Genomic DNA, 23,366 nt, shown 5'->3' on the forward strand with positions numbered 1-23,366 from the left:
ACAGGCGATCTTTTTCTGGATGAAGAACTATCTATGAAGACTGATTCAATTAACCAACTTCACTTTGATGTGATCAATGCATTTTCTCATGGTTCTCCTATTTCATCATAGGGATGCAGGCATAGAGAATCGAAAAATTTGATAGTTTTTCATTTTCAAAGTGTTTCAGCAATTGGATGCTATACGTCAGGGAAATCTCTAAAGTCCCATTTTAAAATACTTGTGAAATCTCATAAGTTATTTAAGTAAGTAGATCAATACATGTAATATCGAAATTTGTAATATCTGACCAGACGGAAAGCAAATAATTTTAAGCTTGAGACTTGTGGAGGAAAAGGAGAATAATGATTTGACAGGTATGATATACCAAACCATTAAGTAGCACTTTTTGTTTGTGCTGTTGGCTAATTCGGTGGTGATTAGCAAGTACTACTCACTTTCAAGCAGAAAAGATGGCTGTAATACGTAATTTCGTTTTAAACAACTAGATTTTTTCAACAAACGCTGCTAATCACTGTTTTTTTATAGACAAAAGCAGTTATTTTCTCCTTGTCGGTGAGAAGCAACAGCATTTATCTCCTCTCTGTGAATGGTTGTTAACCTTTTTACTCCGTTGCTGTCCCAAAAATTGGTAGATTTGGGTTTTAACTGAAGACATTAAATGATAGATGCGAAGAGAGAAAATTTATACCCTCCCCTTTGACCAGTCTCCTTTTGTCTAGCCGTTGGTTTGTTTTTAATAGCAGGTAAAGAAAGGCATTAGATTATTAAAAAAAATTGAAAGTTGAAGAGCGGGAGAGCGAATGATAAAATGACCTCAAAAACATATTAGTTCAGTCCTTTAACTCCCTCTTCCCTTCCCATAAAGGGTTTAAGCCGTGGCGGCTGAAATCCGGGATTCTCTCTTCGGCCACACGGGCTGAAATCCTATAAAGGGCGCGAACGAGATCAGGAATAAGAGTAGTCTAGTCTATATTCCCGTCAATTTACGCTTTCAGCCATACTCTCCCGTAAAAAAGGCGTGGCAAAGCGTTGCTGATATCTTTAAAAAATTCTAATTTACTTGAATGTACTATGGATGAAAATAGTTTATGCGGGTTTCGCCTTTGCGAGTTCGCCCCCGGAAGTAAAGCGAGTTCTCCACCTCCTTTACCTTCTTAATCAAGATCGCAATACGTTTTAAGCATCGTGTAATTTTATCTTGAGGCAAACACTCGAGTACGAAAGCACGACGAGTCGCTATGAAACGCCGGGCGCAAATACATACGAGTGCAAGTCTCAAAATACGAGATACGTACGTTTGTCTTTACTCTAGAATATCTGTTGGCTCCTGAAAAAGCCTTTTAGTTTAGTTTGTTCATAAAATAGTCATGGTTTCAGCAGAATACGCTCTGTCGTAAGGGAACGGGTTGAAAGGATTTTGGGGCAAACTGGTGGAAATTGTTTTATTGCAGGAGCAAACTTGCAAAGGTGGTAGGCGGCGAACTTGCAATGAGGCGAAAGCTCTAGAGACCATGAAATTTGTGTATATTATACCTGCTCAGTTACCATGAAACATTCTACGTCTATGTACGATTTGCATTTCATTACGAATGATTTGCGTGATAGCGGTTTCAGTCTTTCAGTGTGACGCACTGAGTTGTTGATAATGAAGCTGTTCAGTGAGAGACTTGGGCTTAGCCGGCTTGCAAGAATTTAGTAGCTATTTCACAATACAAATACCAAGGACAACTTTGATTATCCTGTGGACAAACTACCTCTAGAATTCTGTGAGCCTTTTATAACATCGGGCTATCGTCGTTCACATTTGTCGGCTGGGGAATATATTCAAAGTGTCTTTAAGAAATCCAAAAAAACGATCAATGTTTGGTCACATGTTATTACTTTTATAGCCTTGAGTTTTCGCTCGATCATCATATTTAGGGAACACAATTCATCTGATGATGTGTTTTTTACCCCCTGCTATCCTTGGCTATAGGGATGAACGCTGCGCCTTTGATGAGTGTCGGAGCGCACCTGTTTAACTCGAGGTTGAGCAAGATTCGCCATGTTTGCTTCTTCTTTGACTATGCCGCTATCAGTGTGTACGCTTTTTCTGTGGGACAGGCATCTTACTTCTATTCAAGACCCGTGAACAACGACTGGCTGATCTTTCGCTCTTATTCACTTTTTATTTTTGTCTGTGCTACAGTTTCCATTTTTTCGAACTTTTCCTGTTGTGCATCCAGACACCGTTGGATCGATTTCAAGTTCCTAATTCGAACCGGAACTTTTGTGACATCTTTTTTTATAAACACACTGCCATACTGGCTGCGGATATACGACTGTATATCAGACGTAGATTGTAACGTTGCATCCTATCATCCAGACGCCACTTTCTATGCTTTGCAGTAGCTGCTTTGGCTAACGGTACAAGGTTACCTGAACGACTCTTGCCAGGCGTTTTCGACTTCTTTGGGCAGAGTCATCACATTCTGCATATTTGTGATGCAATAGGTACTATGGATGAATATACAGCCGTTTATTTGGACATGTTGGGCAGGAGGAAAGCTATGGAAAATCTGTCAATTGTTCCATCATGTGCAAACTGTCTTTGTGTAACGTTGTTAGTGGTAATTAGTAACATTGCTGTGGTACTTTGGTTTACAAATTCAGTTGAAAAAAAAAGAAGAGAGGAAAGCCCTGGGTAAGGGCAACTGATCCAGCACACTATGTGGCTGACAGTAAACACTTTACCTGTATCTTCCACTAAGATTCATTAAAGGGTAGTTACCCTCTATGGTCATTTGTGTAACTTGAGCGGCCAAGTGTTTTCGAAAAGAGTTTTGAGTACTTTTTAGTGGGTGATATTCACCCCAGCCATTCGTTTGAAGTTAGGATGCTTGATTCTAGGATTTAAAAGCCAAAAGTCGCAATTTCCGACTTCTATATAAGAGCTTTCAACTAGCTTACGCCAAAGACAAAAACATGAGTATTTTGGAATGAAACACTCATTCTTCTCTAGGGGGTAGGGCATTTGTGATGTTGTTCGAAGGAGACCTTCCAGCTCAGCTTAAACAGAACTGGTTCTACGAGTTGTTTGAAGAAAAAGGAGGCCGGTTAATTTTTTCGCGCCTCACTTATTTCTGAGTTGCAATCCCTTTTTAATCTTCTTCATGTCTTCTACCGTCCTGTTATCGTTTTCTAATTTCCTCATTTATCCTCTTCTTATTTGTTTAACCCAACTTTTTCTTGACCGAAAAGCCTTTGATATAGGAAAGTTTACTAAAGTATCGAAACTAATACGAACCAATGGTGAGCCCTTTTGAGGATTAAAAAAAAAAATAATAAGTAACAGCTATTCACCGAAGTGGAGGGTGGCTATTGGTGGATATTTAACAAACCGCTCCACCACTAGTCACCAATACTGGCTTACAAAGGTGACTGTAGATATTTTAGTATATACTCAAACCTTAAGTTAATATAGGACAAAAAGATGATTTTAACTCATTTATTCTTGCAACGATTACAATATTTTCGGGCGCAGATCCCACGGAGTTGCTTGGACTGTGAATAGCAGAGGATATTCGGAGTTTGAGCAGCCAATCATCGCGCGCCTTTAACCCTATCCAATGTTTTAGTACTCTATTAATATTTTTATTATAATGTAGCATGTCCTGTCACACCTTCGGTTTAAAGATACCATAAAACATTCCGTTCTTTATGGACAACACTACGTCATATATTATATATAGTGGAAAAAAATTCGATCAATTTTAAAGGGGTTATGCCACGTCTCGTGCGTCTTTGTGAAAAGTTCCAAGTGCTATGCTACATCACAGTTCTTGGGTAGCCTGTGGTATTACCCATTGTCTTCCCCTGACCCATTGTTAAATATGCGTAATTTTCTGATCCCAGGCCATCATCAGCTTAGAGGAGCTCCACAAAAGGACAGCAAGGTCGCAGCGCCGGCTTTTAAAAGTGAAATTTTCGCGATGAAGTCTCGGCGTCACCAAGAAAACTCAGATCTTAATTTTAATCGCGCCAAAGACAACTGCTATCTTCCTGACTTCAAGGTTCCATTTGAATTTCGTGAACCATACATTTTAACCGGCTATCGCCGTCCACAATTGTCTGCTTGGGAATGTTTACTGAGTTTGTTCAAGAGAACGAACGAAACCATCAATGTTTGGTCACATGTTGCTGCCTTTGCTGTCTTCGTTATTCGCTCGATCATCGTCTTCAGGCAGCACAATCCATTTGAGGATGCTTTTGTTTATCCGTTACTTTCCTTTGCTATTGGGACATCAGCTATGTTCTTCATGAGCTCAGGAGCGCACCTTTTCAACTCGATGTCGAGCAAGATTCGCCATGTTTGCTTCTTCTTCGACTACGCTGCTATTGGAGTGTACGCGTTTTCTGTGGGACAGGCCATGTACTTTTACTCAAGACCTTTAAATAGTGACAGGCTGATGTTTCGATCCCATTCACTTTTCATGGTTGTTTGTGTCATGGTCTCCATTTTTTCGACTTTTTCCTGTTGTGCATCCAGACACCGTTGGATCGATTTCAAGTTCCTAATTCGAACCGGAACATTCGCGGCATCTTTTTTTATAAACACGCTGCCATATTGGCTGCGGATGTACGACTGTTCATCAGAAGTAGATTGTAATGTTGTGTCTATCCCGTATTTTAAGCGACAGTTTATGTTCTTTGCGGTAGCTGCTTTGGCTAACGGTAGCAGGTTGCCAGAGAGACTTCTACCGGGCGTGTTCGATTTCTGTGGCCAAAGTCATCACTTTTTACACATACTTTGTGCGATCGGAGCAGTGGATGAATATTCAGCCCTTTATTTGGACATGTTAGGAAGGAGGCAGGCTTTGGAAAATTTATCAAACCTACCCACCTTTACAAACAGCCTTTGTGTGATACTGCTTGTACTCGCATGTAATGTTGCGGTGGTTATCTGGTTTACAAAGTCAATGAAGTCGGTTGAGAGTGCAAACAACACCAGTTCTTCAGATAAAGATGACTAAATATCAAGTAACCCTTTGACTCCCAAGATCTGATTGTTAATTTCCCCCTCTAGCTGCCATACATTTCCTTGTAAATTAGTGACAAGAATTTGGTGTTAGATCAAGATAGCAACTTCTATCTGGTAAGTTTTCGTATCCCATCATCTGTTTGTTGGATAATTTGTGGATAATGTATAGAGAAGTTACTTGTTAATCACATCAGGGAGTAAAAGGGTTAGTATCATCTATTAGAAGGCAAACTCAACAGTAAGTCCATGATTATTGTTGTTTTGACATTGCATATACTTAACTGGTACTCTATTTTAGATATAAACTATTTTTTTGTGATTTCTCATTAAGTAAATACTTATTTGCCAAGAATCAATTATTTTTCTAGTGACTAATCAGGAAGCATGAGAAAGTGAATCCCTCAGTTAAAAGGGAAATAGAACTTGAAACAGAATAGGCCAAATAGAAGCAAATTGTGTTTGTTCTTTCAATTTCCACTTCATTGTTAACCCTTTACACCCAATCATCAGTATCTATATTCTCTTCTCTTTACATTTCCATTAGTACTGAAAGGGAGATTTTTTTTATCAATCAAAGCTTCTTAAGTTGGTGATCATTTCCTTTATTCTCATGATCGTAATGAATTTTTTAGCAGTGTTATGGTAAGGAGAAATTAGAGTCTGGTCACTCTTATGGTAGAGTTAATGATGATTTACATATGTTTGAATTTCTCACACGATGAGAGATTTCACTGTTCTTCCACAAATTTGTTTTCCCAAATTATCTGGGACTTTCAAGACATCAGTGTTCTAGATTATCCATATATTGAATTTAATTGATCTCCAGCCAAGTCTAGGAGTATTAATAATGAGCTCTGACTATGGTGCACATGTTGAAAATTTCAGTTCTCTTACATGATTGCTGAAAAGTGTGTTGATGTGATTGGGAACAATCATAGAACGGTAAAAATAATTCATTATTTATTTTTTCATTTAGAATTCCTTATTTTGCAATTTGACATTAATTTTTAAGCTAGTTACTCATTTTGAGACAATGACCTTAAAATTAATGTCCTATTTATTTTGCTAGGTCAAGCTTTGCAGGTCAATTGATTTATAATTTTTGTTAATTATATCACAATTTAAGATTATTATTCTCTTGAAGAGGAGAGAATAAAATATGTTTCAATACGTAGTTACTTGATTTTGGCATTATTTGTAGTACAATATTTCACTAATAGTAAAGTACAACTGACACCATATGCTAGTCACAATTTTGTTATATTTCTAATAAGATACATGTCATTGTTTAACTGTTCTTACAAGGTTGTTGACATTAAAATATTATCATGTATGAAATGTATTTAATTACCTTTTTTTCCCATTTTTAAAGGTGTCTGTTGATTAGGTAAAAATATCTTAATTGTGAAACGGATCATCTGCTTTTGAATATAGTTTTAGTTTGTAAAACTGTCACAAGTGTGTAAGTTTGGATTATCTGGTAAGCTTTTTGTGAGAAACAAATGAATATTAATAAACAAAGTTTTCTTCAGTTTTGTGATTGTTTCACTCAGACTTTATTTCCATTCTATGAGTTATTTCTTGCAATCAGTCTTGAGGAGATTTTGTGTGTATGATGAGGTTCAAATTTTCTTTTTCCTCCCATTTTTATGTCAAACTTATTGCAACAGAATATATTTTTTTCAAAGATTACTTTGCACTACTAAATTAATTTTTTCTTGTACCATTTACATTGATTTTAAGCTGACTGAAACTTGTCGAGACAGTTTTGTTGGCATGGAGAGGAAAGACGGCTGTAGGGGATACAGTGTTTCTAATGAGATAAGAGAAATAAAAAGAAATTCTGGTATTGGTGATCTGGAAGAAAATACATGGTTGTAGAAAAAGTGAATCGAAAACTATAATTTCCTAGTGTGTGAGCGTGTGTGTGTATAGGGTGAGATTGTGAAGGTGGTTAGAATTTATTTGTGGCTGGCAGGAGAAGTTTACATCCTTAAATAATTGATGGCCAACAATCAGGTGTCACAAGTAGCTGACTGTATTTGTGAGTAACCATGTATATCAATAAATTTGAGAGTATCCAAAAAAACTCTGAGTAAAAAAGGCCACCAGAGAGGTGGGCTGTTAGGGGTAAGGGATAGGGTTGCAAACAGGAGTTTGTGATAACAACCTCATTTCATTGGTATTTTGTTACTTAAGGGAAAGGAAGGGAGTAAGGTTGGGGTGTTAAGATATCAAAGTTTGTGGTACTCAAGGTGGCAAGTATTCTTTGATAGTCACTCAGGGGGAGGGATGACAATTTGATCAAATGACAACGACTGCTTAGGTGAGTGGTTAAATAAATAATATTGTTTATTCAACTTATTATGGAACATTCCTTTGACACTTGATCCATGACTATTTTAAGTCCCTAAACTCTCCCCTTCCCCTTCATAGGCTTGAACCTACAATGGTAGGTCCCCCCCCCCCCCACCTACCATACTAGGTACTGGTGCATTCTCTTTACCAGGATAGGTTAAATCTCCTCCTCTGCACAACAGACTACTGCAGCTACTAAAATTTGTAGAGTAGCAACAATCAGAGCTTAAAAAGGAAAGCATATGCCTCGTTTCTGGCTGTTTTGCAAGCCCTTGAAGAAAGTTGCATTTGGAGACCAGGGCACCGAGTTTTCCCCATCTTAATGCTCTCACAGCTTTATTGACACTGGGAGAGAGACCTCGAGTCAGAGTTTAGGCCATGCTGTAAAATAAACTGAGCCACTTTAATGGTGTGTTAAATTAAGCTAATGGCTGGCTCATTTCAAACCTGTTTTGAAGGTGATTTCATGCACACTTTGAAGATTTCAGCATGGAGCCACTACGGAAAAATGGAGGAGCCGTTATGCTCTGCTACTTTCAGGTCATTTCTTCAACTCTAAAGTCGTTCTGACGAAGTGCTTATACACGAAACCTCCCAATATGCATCATCAACTCAGTCGAGAAAACCAAATTATATTGTGACACCCCTATCGACAAAGTTATTTTAAAGTCAACCTTTGCTTTTTCTTTTATTCAGAAACCTTCTAATCAGTGAGAAGGGAAGATAAAAATTGGTTACTGCTCTGAATACAAATGCTCCGATACGAGGCAAGAATATGATATCAACGTTTTGCCGAATAAATCGTTAGCAATTACAAATTATCTGATAACTTAATTTCAACTCAGTCTAAAAGGGCCCAGAAGATGTCATTCGCTCTGACGAAGGACTAACTCTCGAAACGTCAGCTTCAGAAACTCCCTGCGGTGGCCAATTTACATGATCAACTCAGGTGATAAAACTAAATCATCTTGTGATCCCCATACTGGTGTAGCACTACAGTTTCTTTAGAAAATAATCAGCTTAATTGAAAATTTTTTGAATTTTGCTTAATTTTTTTATTATCTTTCCCCTTATTTTCCTTGCTGGCGAATCCAGTGAATGTCTGATGCCATTAAAGAAAGGAAATGGCCAACTATTTATAACCCTTTGCTCATTTCTGTCCACTTAATTGGTCGCGGAGAATAGATTTTGAGTCTTGACGTAATCACAAAGTCCCTTTGAACACGCACCTGCATATTTTTGAAAGGAATAAATTAGAATAGACGGTTCTTTGTCAAACGAGCGACAAGCGTCGATGATGAAGTTCGCACATTTTGTTTCGCTGTTTCTTGTCTGCGTTTTGATGGTTCATGCTGTCGATGGCAGAAAACACCACCGTCACATGAAACGAGGGAAGGAGCGAATGAGGCCAGAGGAAGGTGCGAGAGAGATCGTGCCTAAGTTAGTGCGAAACACCAACAAAGCTACAGATGCTGTCCTTGACGTAGTCAGAAATGATAACAAGGCTACTGCTGAGAACAAGGTGCGGTGGTAACTAGGCAAAATTCCTGGAAACAGTGTAGGAACAGTACAATTGCATCATGTGTAGATATTAGAGAACGCTTAGTCCAAATTCTTCGGGGAACTGTCCTCGAAAATTGTAGGACTTCGACTTTGAAAACACAGGTTGAGCATCGGAAGAATTGTCTTTGTTTAAATTATTCAAATATCAGAAGCCTATGTACAAGTTTTCAAGTGAATTGTTGCATGATCAGATGAAAAAGTTAATTTCCGAGGTTGAAACTTAGAAATGAAAAATGCCCTTCCTTTGAGCCAATTGCTTACTGAACTCATTGCAAAAGCCAAAGATGTAGAGTCTCATTTCACGACAAAAGTTCAATATGCCGCTTGATAACTTCGAGGCCCAAAACTGTTTTAAGAAAAGTTTATTGAACTAGTATAATTTTAAACCTGAGCTGTGTTGTGATGCACTACAAATAGCAGTTATAACGAAAATAATTTGTGAACAGCGAACGCCGAGTATCGCTTTGTAGTTTAAAAACTTCATGCTGCGATGATGCGAAGTTGAAAAGCTCAGAATTTTACACATAAAAATTCCTTCGAACAGGACAGCTCCCGCCAAACATGAGGCTGCTGAATAATGAACAGATATTATGACATTTTAAAAACAAGGTTTAGTTACAAATTGAACGGTAGAATCCTTGCTCGAATCGGAACAATTCCAAAAGCGATTAGTAATATCCGATTGTGTAATTTTGACGAACGACATATTGCACTGTTTTGCTACGCAAGGAAGATTAGATGCTGGCATAAATTTCCTCCAGAATTCGCAAAAAGTATTCGTTTTTGCCGCAGCTTTTTTTCTCAAACAAATAACACCACTTCGGTAAACAAAAGTAAACCGCAGATATTTATGAAATAACAGAAACAAGCTTGTAAACTTGATTGCCATAGAGTGGCCTGTATACTTAAATGTACGAGATTGTCTTAAAACAATAATGTAGATTAACGCCATCATTTGAATGATAAATTCCTCAAGTTTTTTTTACATCAATGACCGACAACATACTCAATACAACTTTCTGATATGACTCGACAAGCTAATGCGCGACTTAGTACGAGTCTTTTATATCTGAAACAGCAAACTGACTTTTCCTTGAATAAAGACATATTTCGTCATACAATGCCTAGGCGATATTGGATAGTCACTTTTAAGGAAAGCAATATCTCTCAATTTGTTTTAACCGAAACTAACTGCGATCATTTTACGTTGAACTTTTTATCACGACGTCTATGAAGGTTTTTTTTCAAAATAAGAGTTGTGTAGCTTCAGCTCTTTTAAGAGAATTTAATGAACGTGAAATTTTTGCATAATTATGAACAGATGTTGTTGTTGACTCAGTTTTTGTCTGTTTTCACATGCAGTGGCGTAATTGGCCATTTTTTTAATGTTTTAATCTCGTTATATTAGTTCTTTGTTATTATTTGCTCTTTCTCAGTACTCTTTAGGTTGCCTTTTCCTGTTTTTTCAATAAACTCGGTCACAAATCAGTTGCGGGAAAAACAAGGGCGGATTTGTGAAACTTTCGAGAAACAAAGCAATTAGCAAATAATTCAGATCACTCCTCAGGGACATTCTTTTGCGTCTGAAAACCTGTTATCATCCAAAAGTAAAGCCCTTGATGGAAACTGCTGAAAAAATTCTTTCCACGTAATTGTCATAGTTTTTTCGTAAAATTCAAGATTCCTACTATACCGTAGAAAGCAGAATAGAGCCGAATAGATCGGCAAAGAGTGTCCGCATATTCTAATAATGTTTGGCGCCCCACCATCTTATGCACGCACATAAATTCGCTTTGTTCATTTCAAGGGGCTTGTCGAAACATCATCTAACCTGTTTGAAAATCGATAAGAAGCATGTGCTGTTGCCAATTCTAATCTACTGAGCGACTGAAAACTTTATAGTTGATAATTAAGAAAACTACCCCTTGATTATTTCGTGCACATTTTATGTAAAACGCAATAATTTGCGGCAACCGGTTTCTTTTGCTGTGATGACAGTCTGTTGTTGTTTGTGATCGAAGGAATGCAGTAAACAAATTCATAAGGAGATTTTGCACAAAACAAAATTCTAGAAATTGTTTTTGTCCATTAATAGGGTAACTATGCATTTACAGGAATCATGCAAAGTGGATTGCAATGATAGCAGTCAACAAGGTGGTCTGTGCATATTTCATGTGTAGTCACCTTCTTTTACAGATAAGCACTGAGGTCAAGAATTATCGCGGACTAGATCCTATCACTAAAACGTAAACATGCATATTTTGCAGGTGCTGCCTCTGATTAAACAAGATACAGCCATAACAGCTTCTGACGTCCAAGTAGAAGCAGAAGAACTTCCCGTCCAAACAAAACACCGCAGAGGCCGTAAGGGACGCGAACGGTTTGCTTTCCGCAAGAAGGACGAAGGTTTTCACAAGCACAAACGCGGCTTACACAAAAGGCATCGTGGCCACCGGAAGCGTGGCCACCCAAAGATCAATGAGGAAAACTTGAACATCAAGAACTTGGGCAAACTCATAAAGAGAGCGAAGCATATGGGTAGGAAGCAAAACCGCGAGCAACTGAAAAAAGACAATACACATTAAACGGATTTTTTTTCAGATTTTCATGTATTCAATACGATTTAACTTTTAAAAGCATTTATCGCTGCTTTAGTCTCGGCCTTTAAGGATACCAATTTTCCTTAAAGTGATGTAGCAAATTGCAGTTGCAATCGTTCGTAGAAATAGTGTAAAATGAGTTATGGTTTTCGATTTCGTAACTTTGTGTGAGGTCAAATCTATATCCACCCTCACGGTTCTGCTGTGAAATGCTTAGCGATATCTTCTGCTCTGAAGCATTTGATTAGAAATAAAAGATAAGATCTTGACGTAAATGTTTAGAGGAATAAAATGGTCATGTTGTCAAGTTACCAGCGGTAAATCAAATACAACGTAAACTTGAGTGGGCGACTGCACAAAACATAGCAGTACCCCCCCCCCGCCCCCCCCTGATTCTGAATGCTTTTTTTCTCCGAGTAGAGGATATGACACGACTGACGGACATAAAATCAACAATTAACCCGATACGTGTTTCGAAGAAAAAGTATCAAGTAGGGGCGCTCCAGTTTACATCCGAAGAGGATGAAGTTATTTGGAAATTACTACCCTACGCTACTTGCTAAGATTGATAAAAAAAGAGGTCTTACAAAAATTGCAGTGTGACGTTCTTTAAGGTCTGTGAGGTTGAGACATTTACAGCAACAGACGAATGGTAAAAGGGAACTTCTTGCTGTCCGCTATCGATCTTTTAACGCCAGAGACAAAAGAGTTTAATAATTATAAACAAGAGGGTTTTTCTTATAATTTTTCTACAGGGTCGATTGAAGGATCATGGAAAAGAGAATAAGAACAATTTTTTGCGGTTTGTCGTTGCCATTAACACTAGGCTGAAACTCACTAATATCTCAATTTGAACACATAGTTTGTGTTCGGAAATAATTTTTGTTTTTCGCGTTGCTGTGATGTTTCCAAAGCATAGCTGTTCCTTTAATACTTTGAAGTTAAAATCTCACAACATTTAAATCTCCAGTAGCTCAATTGGTTTCACTGTGAGTCTCGTGAGCTAAGAACTTTCAATAGAAAGACTTTCTTTTTGCGACATTTGCAACCACAGAAGTAATTAGGTCCTTTCCTGACTTTACATTGAGAGGTAAAAAAAATCATTCGTCGCCGCTGATTGACGAATGTAAACCCAGTCTTTTTGGGAAAGCGGATGACACATTTACTGAGCAGCTGAAATTGTTTCTTGATCTCCTTCATGAAGAGACGAGAGTGCGGGTTTTGTGTTTTATTTTGTCTTTTTTTCTGTTTAGGTATCCAAAGTGAGACTTGTTCAGTTTGGTCAAGTTTCATACATTGCCTATTCTTAATCAAATCTACTCTTGTTTTGTCATAAATACTGCCATCTGACTGGAAACATTAAACACTATCTGTTCCGTGATTAAATAGTGAGTATCCTAGCGGTGTGCAGTTGTAAACGAAAGGATACATAGTTTAAACAGGAACTTGTCTTTATGTTTAGTTTCGAACGAATATTAGAATTAAACTTAAACAATTAAATTGTACGCTCTCGATTTCTATTCGTAGTAGCTGATTTAGGCTTCGTCCTCATTCTCACGCGATAATAATCAAGAGCGAATAATTTGATTTTTCATTATGCTCGCTATTTAAATTTCGCTTGCGTGTCTAAGAATTATGCTTGCGTAATTATGAAGTCTCTGTTCAATGACTTAATCCGTCAGTTCTCACGGATTATTACTATGACTTCTAGATAAGCTTTATGAAAAATGAAAGGTTAGGGGTATACAGCGATTCCGACTAATCTTTAAATCCTGACATTAATGCTAACACGCAAAACAGTCAAAACTAGGAATTTCGTATGATGGCTGAAAGGCAAATAACCTTGGACCTGAAATTTATACGATCATACTAACAAGTCAAAAATGACAAGCTCCTGAAGAAAACTCTCCTTGACTAACATACACATCATAACAACATGGTGGTGAAGAAAAACCAAATTGATCAACCTGAACACTTTATCGTTCTACAAAGCAAACCGTTAAAAAGAATGTACCGAAATAAATATAAACCTTTCCAAAATGAGTTAGTTTATGAAGGTTCAATAAGTTTGTTTCTCTCTAAAGTGCTATAAGTCAACTACTTCAGTTTCATGCCGGATCGATTTTCATCCATTCGAAGTCATCAGCACTACTTTCGATTAAAAACTGAAAGCAGACAGGGAGAACAATTCCTACTGCAAGCCAAATTACGTTGATAGAGAAGAGACGAACCATTTTTTTTAAATCCACCCATTGTTGTATATCGATTATCTGCACTGCTTCCGCAAACTTTGAGAGAGTCAAAAGAGCGCAGAGGAAAACTAAACCCGTCAACCAAAACACAGTCCCTCTGTTTTTGACTTCAAAATCCTGTGGCATAATTGTTGTTGTATCTGGAGCGCCACGTGAATAAATCTTCCAGGCTGACATTAACAGAATGATACTAATTAGCCAACAGGCTGCGGCTGAAGCGAAATGAGACGTGCAAAGACCTGCCGCGAAGAAACATCCTGCCCAGAGTAAACTACCACAAGTTAAAATACCAGCAATTAATACTGCTGAGATGGCTTGTCTGGGCGTTAATACACGCTTTAAACCAAGAATGGAAAGGTCTTCTATTGCTTGTATTGCCAGCAGGTTGTAAATCAAGAAAAACGTCAAGGATGTCATAAACACACCTATAAAGTCGCACCTTTTCTTTCCTTGGTGGTCGCTAAAATCGTACTTTACTTGATATGCATTAAAAGCCAGAAGAATCAGTTGAAGAAAACACTGAAATATAATGGTTGGTCTGCATTTCTGAAGAAAAACATACTTCATTTTGTCCTTGAAGCAGCTTGCCAACAATCGCACGTTGAGCAAAGCTCCGATGAGATGAAACGTTATTAAAAGGACAAATATGGGACCCATGACCACAGTAAAAATCAGCTATCTGTCAAGACCCACGAGTTGATCTGAGAGACAACAAGAGTCGCAAGAAATGCTCTTCCACCCTTTCTGTTTTTGTAACCTCACGCAAGATGGACGCAGTCATGCATATGGCGGACGAAGCGAACAAATACTCGACCTTTAAGCTCACGCAATTCTTCTTCCCTTTGATAATATTAGTGAAAACCTGTATATGATACAATAATATGACGGAAATGTTGTGTTAAAAACATATGCTTAGTTAAAAAGCCAATTTAAAAGACTCAAATCTCAAGTTTTGTTCCTATTGTATCATAGCTAAGGTCACCATAAGAAGTCCGTTCCGGCGGTACAGCGGAATTACAAGTGGAATTCAAGCTGAACATAAACAAGGCTGGAATATAAGGAAAACGAGCCTAAAAATTTTCAAAATAATGGCCTATATTCACGTGGGTAGAAAGTTCTATAAGCCCTTCAAATTAGATCTTAAATACGTCCAGATATGTCAGGATCAGAAGGAAGGCTATATTTTTCAAATGACAAGCTCTTACAATTGCCTATTCCAGAGTACCTACTTTCTCCTGTTACGGGAAAATTTAGTGATTTTTCCGTGTGTTTGTTTGGAACACGTTTACACATAAAATTTTCATGTTTAAACATTTTCGATTTATTCAAGATCTTTTGTTCTAGTATTCTAAAAAATATAGAAAAGCCACAGTAGTTTTGAATTATCAACTATTACATTTTTTTACTTTGCCTTTCATTATACACCTGTATGTCGGTACTTTGATGACCATTACTGTTGAAATTGCATGTAAATGTAGGTGTCAGTGCTCTCCCTGGAAATATAAGTATAAGTGCTGATGATCTTTCAGGAAAATTGGTTCTCATGGAAGTTGGCAGATGAGTTTGTACTTGTAAGTTGCTTTCCTTTCATGTGCCCACAAAATGCACATTACAAGTGTCTTGCATTTTGGCGATTACACGCGAGCGGCTAAATTGATCTCTAATCACTCTGCAGGGAGACGAGAACAAACCATTTCCATACTAAACATCAGCTTACGCATTCAAGAGTCAGGAATGAGCACCCCGTTTATTAACAGTCCTAAATCGGGTGGGCAGGAAGGTTACGTATATGAATAATTGAAATACTACTATACAAAACTACTACACAACTCTAAATATCGTAGGGAGTGCAGAAACATTTTGTTATACGAGTATAAAGCTACCAACTGATCACAGTAATAACGTTGATACTTAATTATCAGTCGACTTAACAAGTGTCTCGTTTTGTCCTTGTAACACTTACATAAACTGGGATGCTCGTCAGCAGCGAGAGGTCATCACCTTACCTACATTCAACACCCCTGAAGGAACCAGTCATAATTTGTTACTTAGCAGGGAGGGGCGGAGAAGTTTGGGGAGATCACATGTTTTTCAAGAAAACACATGGGGCAAAGGGGGTCAGCCCTAATTGACAGGCACTAAGAGAGGTGGGGTGGGGGGGGGGGAGGGGAGCCGTGGGAAAAAAAAATTGAAGCAATGGGATAAATGTATTACATTTTTACTGTTCTTATATTTTTAGCTTTGTTTTTCGTTTAGACACGATCTAATTCAATGAAACAGTCAATAGTTGTGCTTATATGTTATTTTACCATAAGAGACAATTTCCCAATAGAGGGAAGCTGCCCGGCATCGCCTTTGTAGTTTTAGCCATGTCACCATTATGGGTGACAACAGCCCTGAGAAGGCCGACATTACTGTTGAGTAATCTAGTTGTGAACTCACACTATATCAAATGCAATCTCAAGTGTGGTTGCTATTTTGATCGCCAAATTGAACAGATGAAGGCAACAATTCCCATTCACAGGACATGCCAATGTCTCAGGTAATCTGATGTTATCAACTGAGTTTCTGATTTTTATTACACCCATTTTGAAATCACTGGTGGTCCCTGTAATCTGATTGGCTCTAATTGGTGCTATTTATTCTCGAGTCGCACCATTTTTTGCTTTAAATCGCATCTTTTTCCCAGCCGATGAGGAGGCTGCACTAAAAACAAAACAAACAATCAGATTTCAAGGCTTGTTTAAAGTAACCAATCAAATTGCAGGAAAATGAAAGACAAAGAGTATCATGCGGCAAATTTTGCAACTTTTGTTTCCAAAACTCTTATTTCCCCCCCCCCCCAAATGGATGAATTTAATTTTAAACTGGCTCAGTACTGCATCAATAAAATATTTGAACTGACTAAGTCCTGTATTTAGGCGATTTAAAAATGGATGTGATAAAGTGGTAATTAAACCTCGTGTCGTGCAATTTTGGTCTGAAATCATACTTGTGATTAGAAATCGAACTCGCCGCGCTGTGCACCTGTTCGTTTTTGAAATCACGCGTATGATTTCAGCCCAAATTGTGCTCCACTCAGTTCAATTACCATTATAAATCAGCCACCATAAAGAGTTTCTAAGCTGACGTTTCGAGTGCAAGCCCTTCGTCAGAGCAAATGTTTTATGCAGATGGTGCATGAACAAAAACCTTAGAAGAAGAGATAAAGATGGAGACAGTGAATTATAGACTATGGTTCTGATGGGCTTTTTTCTGGCCTCATAAAGTTCAGTTTATTGATCTCTATTCGTGATCGCAATTTAAGCCTGAATGTTACACTGCCTTACAGAATATTTCTACATGATTGATTGTTAAGTTCTGGAATTATCCAAAACTTTTGGCATAGGTTTTGAGAGCTCATGAACTATCATCGTGGACCGTATTTCCTGCGATCAGATTTTATCTGCGTTATACTAGTCAGTGCCTGTCCTCTAAATGTAAGTTGTATTTGTTGAGCAAGGCCTATTTGAGCAGGGAGTTTGTCTGGATATTATTAGAGCTCAAATTACCTCCATGAAGAATCAATTGTTCCAAAGTTAGATATAAACCAATTTCGACTGCAAATAAAGTTACGTTGTATAAAATGAATACCAGAAGCCATAGAAGGGTTTCTTCATCATACAACTCTCTTTCTTGAATCCATATAGTACTAATGTAGGATGTGGAAACCAAAACCAGAAAAAATGAAGTGATCGCCTTCCATTTGTTTATCACAGTCGACTCCTCACGTTTTAAATTGAGCTCCGACTGTACTTCTCTTAGATTCATCGCTCCATCGTCATCGCATAAAAAATTTATCCACGCCAATAACAATACACAAAAAATTAACTGTGTATAGGAAATGAATTCGATCCAGTAAATTATTCCACAGGTAACAACTCCAGCAATTAACAGCACTGGAAGTAGGAAGTCCCTATTTTGCTATCGAAAGCAGATTAGAGCCTGACTAAAAACTTTATCGTTGATAGTTAAGAAAACTACCCATCGATTATTTCATGTACATTATATGTGATCTACAATCAGAAATAAAGCAATTTGTCTCTGATATACACACATTTTTCACGCCTGTTTCAAGCGTTCAGTTAGCAAGCAGAGTAATAGTAAAGGTAAAGAAAAAACGAGAGAGACTGAGGTCATGTCAGTTACACCACCCGACCCAAGCCCCCCCTCGTTTTTTCGCTTCGCCATTATCAGCTGAACAATGATCGTGATGCCAACGCTTTATCGTTTTCACATCAATAAGTCACAGTGCATTAGATTAAGACATGTGGCTTAACGATTTATCAATAAAAATTTCAATTCAAGCCATGCATCTTAGAACTTCGGTTATCTGATTAACTACTTCTAATAAAGTTCGGAAACAACGTGCACCGTCATTGGTTGAAGAGCGTGCTCTATCAGAGTACAAAGCATAGAGCTCAGTTAAAGCCATCTGCCAAATTGTACTATGTACGACCTTTTACGGGACTTCTATCTAGCTTTTTTGTGTTAATTGAAAGTGAAATTTCGGTACAAGCGAGCTGGCAAGTAGCAACAGACTGAGAACCAAACAAAGGTTTGTAAACACGCCAAGCGCCGTAATTTACGTTATTATAACTTTAGCGTAGACGAAAATCCTCAGAGAGAAGACGAAATGGACAGTTCGAGTTTTAAAGGTTTTCACACTCAGTTAGATTGCAAGCCTATGTACGGTAATAAAAATTAAACACAGCGAACACTCGTATAGTATATATATGTAGGTTCGTGTTCATAAAAAAAAAAAACAGATCAATACAGGAATGATGAAAAATACAGCCAACTTAGCATAACTGTTAAAATTCATGATCAATCATGACGATGCCAGATCTAGAGCGACTGCGATCATGCTGAGGTCCATCGCGGGAGTGAAGAAAACCTCAGAAATTTGAACGGCCGGCTTACGAGTGAACAACTAAGAGCTTGCTTTGATATCCTTTCCGATGCGTTGAGTGGATGGCTACATCAGTCACAGCAGGCGAGTTTTACGGCGCTGTCATCCCACGCAATCTTCATGTTCCTGTGAATTCGGCTGTCGTTCATTCATAAAACACACGCCTTGAGCAGTTTGTTTTCTAATTGTCATGTTTTTATGCGCCACAATTCAGCTCGATTTCACTGAACATTTCACTTTCAAATTCTGTATTGGAGACTAAAAAAACTTCAGGTAAACATGTTAAATTCGACCCGGCGACATATTTCATTTTGTAAACTATTGAAGATTTTGAACTTCAATGCGGGTTTGTGAACTTTGATGGTTTGACATTTTTGACAACCTTAGTCTTAGAGAAAGATGTTTTTCGTCTTGTCACGAGCGTGGGAAAAAGAAAATATTCTGAGCCCCCACGAGGAATCGAATCTCAGACCTTCGGATTCTTTGCCTCGATGCTCTTTATTACGAAGTTCATAAGACACGCGTCCTGCATCTACTTCTAGGATCAGCTATGTCGATAGCGTCGAAATGTTAACTTTGCAAATAGAATAAGAGAGATGATAGGTTTTAAGCTCGGCTTTAGCCTTGCTCGACCAATCAGATCATTTGAACCATTCTAACAAGGGTTCCGATTGGCTTATTGTAACGTGCTTTACGAGAGTGTAAATCACGTTGACGACACTGTTGTTCGCTTTGAAAATATGGTTTGTTTTGAACTTTGAAAGTAATGCTCGGGAAATTTAACGGATTTTTTATAATGAAATAAATAAAAAGCCTTGACTGTGCTCTGTTCTGTTCAAGAAGTGAGGAGAAACACTCGAGTACATCTCGTGTTTCTCCCTACACTTCTTTCGTGCTCTGGCTGCTTCTTGCCTGCTTTACAAAGAACATAGCACAGTCAAGGCTTCTCCATTGGTTAAATTGTAGTCACTTCTGTCACGTGTTACAGATACTTATTTAACTTGGTGAAATAATTCGCAATATAGTTAATCAGTTACGACAGAAGTTCTAAGATGCATACAGCTTAGATTGAAATTTCTAATTGATAAATCGCTACGCCACACGTCTTAATCTAATGCACTGTCACTTGTTGATGTGAAAGCGATGAAGCACTTGCAACATAATCATTACTCAGCTAAATGTGGAAATTTTTCTTCAGCTTTTGTGTCTTCAGACAAGACCACCGGGCTACAATAGTGGGTGGTTAACTGGTTATATTGAGCTTAGTGCCTCTGTGGCTCCAGATTAGATCCCAGCTCGAAGCATGTCTACTTTTTGTTATTTATGCATCGTTTTTACCCAATTACAGGTAGTAAACGCGTTAGAGGGCTCAGACCGCCCAGGCTATGACACTGAAAGAAAGTAGATTTATGCTATACTTTGATTCCGTGTTCTCACCCGAAATCGACTCGTCGTAAATAGAAGAGGTGACAATAGATAAACTTTCAAACTATATTTGCTCTCAAGACTGACTGTATATGTATTGGTCGACTCATGGCTTAAGAAACAGAAACAATTAAAAATAGAGTTGTAAAAGATCGCTAACACATTGTTTATGTTTGGTTTGCATATTTATCATCTTTAATTGAGTCTCCTGGGTGAGTTTAACCTCAGCTTTTCCTCTTTCTCTATACTCAGCCTCAATTCTGATGCAATGCTAAGCCTCGGAAACAGTTTTAAGAAATTGAAATTCCTCCCATTTATCTTTGCAGAGAATTTGGCATGATACAGCTGGGGTCATATTTCGTGACTAATAAGCCTTTAATGCAGTTCCAAAGCTTTTTCTGTATTGTCCAATATTGGTCGTGGTGAGGCCTCTTCAAGGCAAGTTACCGCAATTACTACAAAAAAAAACAACAAAAAAAAAACCGCGAAAACTTTAATTTGTTCCGCTAAATAAATTTTCTGAAAATTTGACAACTTGTTTTAATTCATGTTAAACTGAGCCAAATAAAGTTTTGCTGATGAGAAGCATACTACATACGTAACCGTGAAAGTTTCACGGTGAAACTAGGGGATATTGGGAACTTGTGTTAAAGTGTCACGAATGTTGCCTGGGACTTACATTATGAATTTATTCTTCAGTTGGACATAAAGGGAGTGTTGTCCGTGCATAAAACCAAAGTGAGAACTGTGGGGCCGATGCATAACTTTTTTTCCAGCAGGATGGTGCATATCATGGAGCCGTGCTACTGGCTGCTAATGATGTTTCATCTGTTTGGTCTCTTCTACAACGTACGACTATTAAGAAGCTGCTTCAAGGACAAAACGAAATACGCGGTTCTTCAGAAAAGCAGGCCCCTAATGATTTGCCAGAGTATTTTACAGCTTATCCTTCTCAGTTTGAATGCCAACGAAGCCACAATGGCATTCACAAACGAACAGCAGGAGGAGTGGTGCGGAACAAACAGCATTCTTATGACTTCTGTTGGATTCCTTATGATTTACAACATTTTGGCAATGCTGGCAATCGAACATCACACCATAGTCGGCCTCACGAAAGCAATATCCCCCAAAGTGGCATTGATTTTTCTTGTAGTTATCAGCACTGGGATTGGATTATTGTTGGTTGTTTCCTCCGCTGCATATTTGTGTTCATCTCATCTTGCCATAACTGTGGCCTGCTTGTTGATCATGGGCCTTGTTTTGGTGGTGTCGTGGAGAATTTGCACCCATACTGAGGACGACACAGAGGAATTGGCAGACACAACCACTTTGCTAAACTTTTTAAGCAAAAATAAGATGTCTGTATTTTATACGATTTTAATTTCTTTAGGTATTACTACAATTATAGCTTTGGATGTCGTTTGCTCTGTTGCATACCGATTTCAAGAGTCCGAAGAAACGTTCCAAAGTTTAAGGTTTGTTGAGAGGGTCATTTACCTGTATGTTATGTGTTTTGCTGTCGGCATTTCTCTTCCTTTACATTTTAGACAAATAATTGAGTGCGGCTGTGTCCAAGAAACGGACGTTAAAGCCATTGAGGTGTGAAATTACGAATTACTCAATTCACCAGGAAATGTATTATTTACGGAATGGTCCAATACTCTTCAGTCAGAATGATCTTTGTGCCTTGTAAAGAGTTATGACCTGCGGCCATGTTTTTGGGCCGTGGACGGTTAGTTCTGAGGTAGTTCAACCATAGTGGTAAGCTCTATGATATATCTGCAAATTACCATCGAATTAAAGAAAAACTTTGTTTTGATTGATACGTTATGCAAATGTACGTTGGGAAAAACGCAATATTCAGCTTCCAGAATAAAAGTGCAGGTTCCTATTGTTATAGCTGTAGCAATCGTAAATAGTAGTAGTGCTCTACATCGGGACTCTAATAAATTAAGTCAAAGAAGTGTCCTTTGAGTCGCCTCCATTTCAATCCCCACTAGACCACCAACTTGTGGATATTTTTCACAGCTTAATTATTGCTATTGACTCATTTTAAGTAATGAATGAATCATGAGTTCCATATAATTTTCTTCTCAACAAATCATCAGCATTTTTCAATCCATATTTGTTATATCGTGAAAAGTGAGAAAATTTGAAAGTATGAAAATTAAATAATTCGATTTGTTCTATTCGACGCAAGCAGTGTGCCTTAGGGATTCTCTTTAAGAGGGTTGATTTAATTGAATAAATACCTTTCCAATATAAGCTTTCGGCCCTCTTGACACTGCTCACAAAAATAAATGTTCAGGTTCGGCGAGACTGAAGATGGCTTAGAACGCGGTTTTGTTAAACAATGGCTAAACTTTGCTTCAATAACTAGCCTTGTATATTTAAAGGTGTTCTTATTCCCAGACTGAATATCAGTAATACTTAAAACTAATAAAAAGTAACTGAAAGCTTGTTTGCATCGTTCTATTCACTTCTGTTTCGTATACGGGAATCTGATGTAATCGTGACACTTTTATCTTTGTTCGAGGTTATGTTCACAATATAAGGCTGAAGACGAAGCCTTCTGAACAAAGAGGAAAAAATTATCCCCGAAATTAACGTGTCCATTTGAACTTATTAGGAACAGCAGCACTGAATGCTGCTGTTATCATTGTGACACCTTTTGGTAGACCTAACTGTTTCTTTATGGGCGAGGGTGCCCACCAAAATGAAACGCATCGCCTTGATCAAAAAAAAGAAAGGTACATAGGTAAGAGTCTAATATTGTCTGAGAGTGAGTCGTAATCAGGTATCAGCTGTTACTTGTTAAGATAAGTTTAAGACCACGGTGACGAGATTAGGTCCTATTTCACTGGAGTCCAATTAAAACCTACAGTCAGACTTCACGGTAAAAAAACACTAAATTCTTTCTTACTGAAACGGGTCCCGCAAGGACCAGTCTCACTTTGGTTTCCTGGTAGTAAAGATGAGCGGCTAATAGAGGGTCCATTCAACCAAAACGGCAACAATTTTGAGATAACAGAGCTTACACAACTTATAATAAATACACGCTTGTGTTAAGATTGTTTTAGCAAAGTGGAACCATTTTTTCATAAAAAGAAACGTATTGCCCCCCAAAACATGATTTTATTGAAACAAGGAATAAATCATGCTATTAATTATTACAGTAATTTTCAAATTCAACA

General features: G+C 37.9%; 2 protein-coding genes and 1 pseudogene across 2 annotated transcripts; all 3 read left to right on the top strand.

The window, feature by feature from the left end:
- Nucleotides 1–452: 452 nt before the first annotated feature.
- On the top strand, nucleotides 453–2,794 carry LOC113676930 (membrane progestin receptor delta-like; annotated as a pseudogene).
- A 112-nt stretch (nucleotides 2,795–2,906) lies between these two features.
- Nucleotides 2,907–6,554, top strand: LOC113676937 (membrane progestin receptor gamma). Its single transcript, XM_027193679.2, has one exon. The coding sequence runs from the start codon at nucleotides 3,876–3,878 to the stop codon at nucleotides 5,013–5,015; it is 1,140 nt and encodes a 379-aa protein (XP_027049480.2). The 5' UTR covers nucleotides 2,907–3,875; the 3' UTR covers nucleotides 5,016–6,554.
- Nucleotides 6,555–8,636: 2,082 nt separating this feature from the next.
- On the top strand, nucleotides 8,637–11,819 carry LOC113676923 (uncharacterized). Its single transcript, XM_027193662.2, has 2 exons — nucleotides 8,637–8,903; nucleotides 11,212–11,819. The coding sequence occupies exons 1-2, from the start codon at nucleotides 8,676–8,678 to the stop codon at nucleotides 11,527–11,529; spliced, it is 546 nt and encodes a 181-aa protein (XP_027049463.2). The 5' UTR covers nucleotides 8,637–8,675; the 3' UTR covers nucleotides 11,530–11,819.
- Nucleotides 11,820–23,366: the final 11,547 nt, after the last annotated feature.

This window comes from Pocillopora damicornis, chromosome 8, assembly GCF_964200805.1.
Source record: "Pocillopora damicornis chromosome 8, jaPocDami1.2, whole genome shotgun sequence".
NCBI classification, from domain to species: Eukaryota; Metazoa; Cnidaria; class Anthozoa; order Scleractinia; family Pocilloporidae; genus Pocillopora; species Pocillopora damicornis.